Consider the following 8,723-nt stretch of genomic DNA (forward strand, 5'->3'; position numbering starts at 1 on the left):
TTCCCACACCTCAATGACTAAATGCCTTTCCCTGCTCCTCTCGGCCTGTGTCTAAATCCTCTCCCCTACCAAGCCTAAGGTCTCACCTTCTCCTCACTCACTTCTCTACTTCTCTAACTCACACCAAATTTCTACCATACTGGGCAGTTGAATCAAACAAGATATATTTGTTAACTACCCATAATATGTTTAGCATTTAATTGTTTTGACTGTTTTATTCATCTCAGTTTTGGTTTCCTAATAGGATCTCAACCTCTGGGGCTGAGCCCCAGGAATGCACATTTTTAAAGTATGCCCCAAGTGCTCCCAATACATACTTATTTTTATTATTTTTAAAATTTAATCCTCACCTGAGAATATGTTTATTGATTTTAGAAAGAGGGGAGGAAAGAGACGGGGGCTTGGGCAGGGAGAGAGAAACATCTGTGTGAGAGAAAAATAACAAATGGCTGCCTCCTGTACGTGTCCCAACCGGGGATTGAAACCGCAAACTTTTAGTGTACAGGCCAATGCTCCAACCAGCTGAGCCATCTGGCCAGTGCCATACTTATTTTTGAGAATGCTATCCAGAACTATCTGATCAAAATCAACAGAAGTAGTTTATTAAAAATATACATTCTGAAATTACATACTAAACTACTAAATAAAACCCTCTGTGCTTGTCCATGGAGGATCTAATAGAGTGGCACGAATTACAAATTGGTTGAGTCTGTATGTTATCAGATACTTACCTGCCCTAAGTAGCCCCGAATTTAAAATATCTGGCAAAGATGGTAAATATTTAGATTGCATATTGTTGATTAAGTCTAAAATATGCACCCTGCTATCACCTGAAAAGCTATTTTAATTAATATGAAAAGATGAAGGTAATTGTTAGCTGAGTGATGCTGAATAACTGTTAAGATTACTTAAAATTTTTAAAAATTAAAAAGTGTTACGGCCCTGACCAGGCAGCACAGTTGGTTGTAGTGTCATCAGCCAAGGGCGCATGTTTGGTCCCCTGTCAGGGCACAAGAAGCAACCAATAAATGCATAAATAAGTGGAACAACAAATCAGTAGTTCTCTTTCTCTCTCTAAAATCAACTTGAAAAAAAAAGGACATGCACACAACCATTAAAAAAAAATTATGTCAGAAAATACTGCATCTGGAAAGGGCCCTGCAGGTTAGGTTGTGCCAACTTTACCTCTGAGATCAGACACTATTAGTTCATTTAAGAGCAGTCAGGACTCTTAGAAACTGACTCATGCCATTTAAACACACAAAACCCGGAATGCCAACAATTAGATGTAATGGGAAATACACAATTCCAATTACTGGAACAATCACACTAGAGCAACGCCTCTACCCTGCACCCCCGCCCCATTCCAAAGTTTCTGGAAGCCAGTTCAGTATCAGAAGATGGCTTCAGCAAAGGGTGACAGTAAGTGGGGGTGGAAGGTCCCGAGGTGTGCCATCCACGTCACTGTAGGGCCGGGAGAACCTGGGTCATTTACCAAAGGGCAGTATTTCTTAAACTGCATTATAATGGAACTCAGCTGTGCCAGGCACCACCCAGATATGAAATAATTACTTTAAAAATGTGAAGTTATGTGTTTATATTAAAACCAGACACAGCATAACTTTTTTTAGTGCTGTGGTACCTGATCATAGTTTTTCCTTCCTGCTTGGGTTTTGATTTTTTTTAAGATAAATGTTTTACAGTGTTCCCAGGCGCTGCCCAGTGGTGTTTTCAGTGGTGTTGGCTGGCTCTCCACCGCTACATTGCTTTCCTCCTAGTGACCAAACACTCGTGTCCACTGAAAGCCACTCCTCTTCATGTAACACTGGGCAAACTGACAAATTCGTCCATTTGTTTGGTCTCTATACAGAGCACCATCTTCTTATGACATTATCATCACAATTTACTTATATCCCAGCTCAACTGTTATCTTTCAATATACTTTTTAATATCATAAAATTTGGGAGTATCAGGTCTCAGCAGCAAACCCTCCCTTAGGGCCTTGGCTCTCCATGTACTTTATCATATGTGCCATGACTTGAAAAGGGGTGGGAGCTACTTTTTTTGAGAGTACATTACTTCAACATGTTGATTTTTATTAGTACCACAATTGTCATTCCATCTGCTGGACCAGAGTTCTGTTGTTAATGTTCATCTTATTCCTAAGTCATGGTTTTTTCCTCCCACAAATTTTTCTATAAACTACAATGCCTGCTATGACAAAATTATGCTAAAATCTAGTAGTAAGACAGTATCTGATGTAATACCCCAAATAATATATTATTTTAAATGTAATACAGTTGTATTTCATGGGAGCCTCTTAAATATATCATCACTTCCAAGCATTTTCTTCTCTAAAACAAAATGAAAAACATGGGAAAAACCCATTTCTGAAATCTACCAAAGAACAACCAATGGAAGTAAATATAAAACCATCTTTAAACAAAAAATTCTTCAAAGAAAATAAAAGACTTTATTTCAGCAACTTCCCTTCATGCTGCATTCATTCACTCAGTCATTTAATCAATAAATGTAGCTACTAAGTGGTAGGTACTACAACTAAAATGATGAACTAGGCTGAGATCCTGCCCTTTAGGAACTTATACTTCAACCCTGAATCTAAGTACCCAGGATTATATAGGCTCTGAGCCTTCAGGCATTCTGGGAAAACTTTCAAAAATCACTCAGCAGCTGAAAAGAAGTTTGGCACATTTTTGCACTGATTCCTTTTATTTTCTTTTCATTGGAAACTATGTTTACCACACACACACACACAGTTTCTCACCGCTTCCAAGTATGACCCAAACTCAGCGACTGTTCCTGAGACCCTTGCTGATCTGGAACACCCTCCCTGCCCACTTTGCCGAATAGCTGATTCATCCTTTCACTGTCGCTTTTTCAAACTGTCTCCAGCTCCTTCATCTCTAGGCAGAGCTAATTACTGCCTGCTCTAGTTTACCAAGGTTTTACACTGTAATTACTGTTGACTCATCACTTTCTCCAGCTAGACTGGAAGCTCACTTTTTGAAGACACAGACTGACCTTATTCTCTTTATACCCTGAGTACCTAGCCAGGTACAAAGAATGGAGAGGGATGGGTGGAATGAGTTGAATCACAGAAATAGACTCTACTTCACAATGTTTGGAATAAATAGGTCTTTTCCCCCCTAGGATTCTTTGCCCAATTGTTTATACTCAATAAAAGTTAAAGATGCATATTAATGATCCTAAATCACTAATCTTGAATGCCAGAGGCAACATGTTAGGGAAACTCTCCATTGCTTTATGTCCGAGCCTCCAGACTGCAAAAGTATAAAACAGTTTCCTCTTTTCTGGTGGGGTCTTAAAATCAAAGTAAGGATAGTCTGAGATGACTCACTGACAAGTATTTCAAGTAACATTCCTTCAATTTAGGTTTGTAATCATACAGTAACTGGTTTTGGAAGGTGATACTACACGTTAGTGATGAATACACTTTAAAAACATAGGCTAGGTATTTTATTTTATAGATCTTAAGGAATTCTAGGTATAAAGCTTTTCACTTTCACCCACACAGGGTGTATGGTTTCACAACTCATGCTAGATGCCATTAGTTGTTACTTCACTGATCCATTTCCCTTACACATACTGCTATCTACACCTGCAGGGTCAAAATAACAAGACTTAAAAGAAGTACAACTACAATACAAGAAAAGCCACTGTAGCCCTGGCTGGTGTGGCTCAATGGACTGAGTGCCGGCCTGCAAACAAAGGGCCACCAGTTCAATTTCCCAGTCAGGGCACAGGCCTGAATTTCTGGCCAGGTCCCCAATTGGGGGTGTGGGAGAGGCAAACGATGGATGTATCTCTTGCACATTGATGTTTCTCTCCCTCTTTCTCCCTCCTTTCTCCTCTCTCTAAAAATAAATAAGTAAAATCTTTTGTTTGGTTGGTTTTTTTTTTTTTAAAAAGCCACTCTAAAGATATCTAACTTCAGTCATGAGAGGGGCTCACCTTGCCCTGTTCAGGTTTCCTGAATGGGTATCCTTCTTTTGATTTGTTTAATGATGCCACCTGTGATTAGAGAACCAAGTAACTCTTGATTTGATTACATCATCAGTTTAAATTATTTCCTTTGTGGGTACCAATGACTAACTCTCCTATGGATATCACAGCACAGGATTCAAGCATCTGGTAAACACCGACTGAGTACAATGGGTCAGGAGGGGGTTAGGTCCTGGTGACACAAAGATGAACAAGACATTAAGTGGCCAACCCAGGGAAGATGTTGAATGTTGCAAACAATCTCAACAGAACTCAAGTGCTACAGCAGTTCTGGGTACAAAATGTTATGAGAGCATACAGAGGAGGCAGTGACTAATTTTGTCTGGGGAGAGTCATCAGTGTGTGGGGTGATGCAGAGTAATAGGAAATACAGAGAGCCAGATTCAAGAATTCCAGTCCACTTCTCATTAGTTACTTTTCTTAGGCAACTGCATTCACTTCCAAGGCCTCAACAATTATCCCAAGTTAACAACTTCCATATATGAAATCTCGGCTTCCAACTTTCTTGCCGCCAGACATATATTCTAACCTACCTCAGAACACCTATCTCTGTATGTCTCAGAGGCATCTCATATCAAATACGGGGTCCGGCAGAAGTAACACCTAAGTGTGGTTGGCAGGGTACATGAATGTCTTGAATGAGATGGACAGTAATTTGGGCATTTCACCTAAAATGTCATATGGTGTGCTTGAGTGTAATACTGTTATGTTACAGAATTACATGCTTATTATTTTATAACAAAAGTTTGCAATTAAACAAGAGGCGTTATTTGTGCCAGACACTGTATATCTCTTACCTCCCCAGATTTCATCTTCTATTCCCACCCTCAGTTTTCAGAGTCAGTGTCCAAAGTATAAACCTCATTGTCATCTTCTATGTCTCCTTATCCCTCACCTTCAAGAGACTATCAAGGCCTATCAATCCTACTTCAAAATCGCTCTCAAACTAGCACTTCTTAGTCTCTTCATTCCTCTGTGCAGGCCTGCATCTTTCCTCCGTCCAACTACTTTAAGAGACACAAAATTAGTCTATTTACTCCAAACTGTTTCTATTTATTCATTCAACCAACTTCATGCAAGGTATTATGTGCACTACAGCAAACAAGACATGCAAAAAAAAAATGCCAGCTTTTGGGTCTTTCTTCCTATTTGCTCATTCTAGCCAATTTTCTTTTTTAAAATTAATCTGGTTATGGCACATACTGGCTTCAAGTCTTCAGGAGCCTCTCACTGCTTACAGGAGAAACTCCTGGCATGGCCCACAACATCTGGCAAATCCTATCCTTCCAACCTCTTGTTCTGCCATCCTCTTACAGGCCTTTAAACTCCAGGCACATCCAGCTACTTCTCTGTTATTAAAACTACATGTTTCTTCTGTTTTGTCAAATGTTACTTCCTGTGCCTGGAACACCCTTCCTCTTCTCCCTCTTGGGAATTCCTACCCCTGAGATTCCAAGTTTCCATGCCCAAACATGGCACTCATCACATGGTATATATAAATCATGTTTAGAAGTTGGCTTCTTTCACTTGGCTGTGAGCTCCTTAAAGGACAAGAGCTTTATCACAAATGAGTTCCCCTTCAGAGAACATACTCAGTGAGCCTTGGTTGCATGAGAAAGCAAGAAGAAACATACAAATCTGGAAAGGTTAAGAAGAAAAGGTCAGGAAAATTGGGACAGGAAGCTCACACCTCACATGATGAGCTGCCCAAAATACTTATTTTGTAAAGTACTTTGTACCTTTCTAGGTTCTAAGGGTAGAGCTTCCTTTGAGGGCGTATTTCTCAAAGTACACTAGAGAATATCTTTGAATAACACCATCAGGCAGGTAGCAGGACCCTCCCATCTCATTTCTCTCAATGTCTCTGATCTGGCTGGAGAAACACACACAGCCATGGTGACTGGTTCCACTTTAAATTCATGACCACTAAGTCCAAATGGGTCCTTATTGCTGCCCAGCAACTCTACATTTCTCCCTTTCACTCACTAGATACTTCATGTCTTTCTGCTCTCCTCATACTCACTCTTAGCTGATTTTTCTCTTTCGCTGAGAAGACACACACAACCAAAAGACCTTCCACAAGTTTCCACCATATCTACTCAAGTTAGTACTCACTTATTTGTCATGCTCTTCTTTATTAGAAATAAACTATGCTTCCAGCCAAAACCAAACTTGCTCCGCCTGGTCTGTTCCTTCTTGCTTGCTAACATCACTCCAGCGATTCTATCTTCTCTCCTGTTTCACCATTTTTTCCCTCTCTACCAGACCATTTCTACCAGCTTACAAATATGATGTAATTTCTCTTACAAGAAAAAAGTCTGAAATCCTTTTCCCATTTCAGTTACCACTCATGTCTTTCCTTTCTAAGAAAACTTCCGAACAGTTGCTTAACCCACTGTCTACAGTTCCTTACTTCCCATTCTCCTTGAACCTATGCCAATCACTTTCACCTTTACTGCTCCTAAAAACCATTCAAGTTCACCAGAGAGCTCCATTAAGAGAGTATTACATAGTTGATGATTCCCTCCCTCAAACAGGTTCTTCACTTGGCTTCCAGGATACCACTCTCTTTTAGTTTTTCAGTGGTCGGATTCCTCCTCAGTCTCTTTTGCTGGTTCCTTCCCATCTCCCCAGTCTCTTTAGTACTCAGGGCTTGGTCCTTTCCATCAACACACAGTCTCCTGGATGTAAATACATACTATATTTATAACTCCAGTCCGGGAAGACTCTGAACTCTGGGCTCCTATATCCAACTGCCTATTTAACAACTACACTTAGATATATCTAACAACCCTATAAAAACCCAACATGCCTAAAAACAAAATCTTGAAACCATTCCCTCCCTCAAACCTGTTTTTCCCTATTCTCCTCCTCTTAAGGAAATGCATCTTTCAAGTTGCTCAGGCCAAAATGATTGGAGTCATCACCGAACCCTCCTTTCATCTCATTCCACATCTACCTGTTAACAAGTCTAGTTAGCCCTACCTTAAAATGTAACTAGAATCCAATCCTTTCTCACCACCTCCTCTATTACCACCCTGAACCAACTCACTGGAACTCACCATTGCGAACACCTCCTGACACTTTTTACCTTCAATATATCTGCCAGAGCAACCTTTTTATAATTTAAATCAAATTGTATCACTTGACTATCCAAACCTTCCAATGGCTTCCCATCTTACTCAGAGTAAGGCATCAAGGACTACAAAGCCTATACACAGTCCAGCCACCCCTTACCTTCTGACCTTACCTCTTCCACTCTCCCTCTTGCTCACTCCACTCCAGACACAATGGCTTCTCTCTTGTTCCCTGAACACACTTTCCATCTCAGAGCCTTTGCAGTTGGTTCTCTCTCTGCCTGAAAGATTCTTCTCCCAGTCATTCACATGGTTCACTCCCTCAGCTTCTTCAAGGTTTTGCTCAAATGTCACCTTGGAAGTCCTGACTGGCTTGATTACCCTACTTAAAACTGCAGCTTCCCTTAATCCCTGAATTTTCTTCATCACACTCACTACTACTCACCACATGGTTTACTTTCATTAATGTACGTTGTTCATTGTCTATCTCTCCCTACCTAAGTTCCATGAGAACATTTATTTATTTGTTCTGCACACTACTGTATCTTCAGGGCCAACAACAGTGCTGGCATGTAGACATGGCTCAGAAGGTTATTTGATAAATGAATGAGAAATTCTCAGATTACTGTTAGTATGCCTTCGACACTTAACACTGCTAGTCCTTTTAGGTCTCAGTAAGTCAGCAGGTAAAAGTATCAAGTCAGAATTTAGTAACATTAAATCAAAGTGTTTTGCTTTCAATTTTTAATTACTTTTTATTTAGATACTGAGTTTCTGTTTGCTCTTGTAAGTTTTTAACTTAATACACGTTTTTAAGGTTGAAAAGTGAGTTTCTTTTAAGAAAAACATTATAGTGGGACTAACAAAGAAACGTGGCAAAAATAGTGAAAGTGGTATCTGAATGACTGAAGTTTAAGAACTCTCTTAGGGTAGAGTTGCCAGATAAAATACACGACACACAGTTATAGATAATGAATATTGTGTGTGCGTGTGCGCGCGCCCCATCTATTGACACACAACTGCACTAAGAAACTATTCCGTATCTGAAGTCCTATTTTAAATAGGCATCCTTTTGTTTTTTATTTTTTCCTAAATCTGGCAACCCAAGAACAAAGAAATTACATCGAACTTCTTGTCGCTTTCATTTAGATCTATTCATACAAGCTAGTTGAACTCTTGTTCTGTCTACAAAGTTCGTGGCTTTTATGTCCCTGTGGAATGGTACTAAGGAATGACGTTCTAAATATCAAAGAGGCAGAGGTCCACAGTGCATTTTGGGAGGGGAATGGCCCTGGCAGCTCAAAGCAGCCCCGCCGCCTTAGACCGAGGGAGGAGGTTGGGAGAAGAGGGGAGGGGAGGGGTTCCGGGCCCAGCTCCCTTTCCCGGCCTCTCAGGCACCTGCTCAGCGGAGGCCAAGGCTTGGCAACCCCTTTCCGGCCCTTACCAATGTTGCCTTCGACGGAGAGCCTTCGGGGCCCGCGCCCAGCGTGCAGGCCCCTGGAGGGGGGCACGCTCTCGAGGGGAGCCTGAGACATGGAACTGGAGAGTGCACGCAGCAGCCTTACAAACACCCTCCCCGAAACCATCCTACCCAGTAACCGC

At 40.8% G+C, this 8,723-nt stretch overlaps 1 protein-coding gene across 2 annotated transcripts in view; it reads right to left on the reverse strand.

Moving 5' to 3' along the window:
* DGUOK (deoxyguanosine kinase) overlaps positions 1 to 8,723 on the reverse strand; it is a 34,198-nt gene extending 25,475 nt beyond the window's left edge. Inside the window, exon 1 of one of the 2 annotated variants that reach the window (XM_054593520.1) lies at positions 8,566 to 8,723. In XM_054593520.1, coding sequence (XP_054449495.1) covers positions 8,566 to 8,707 — 142 coding nt within the window. In that variant the 5' untranslated portion in view covers positions 8,708 to 8,723. The remainder of the gene's footprint in view (positions 1 to 8,565) is intronic. The other variant, XM_054593519.1, reaches the window with a different exon arrangement.

The sequence above is a fragment of the Pteronotus mesoamericanus genome, unplaced genomic scaffold (assembly GCF_021234165.1).
Source record: "Pteronotus mesoamericanus isolate MK-2021 breed Mesoamerican mustached bat unplaced genomic scaffold, CSHL_Meso_final scaffold_45, whole genome shotgun sequence".
Lineage (NCBI taxonomy): Eukaryota > Metazoa > Chordata > Mammalia > Chiroptera > Mormoopidae > Pteronotus > Pteronotus mesoamericanus.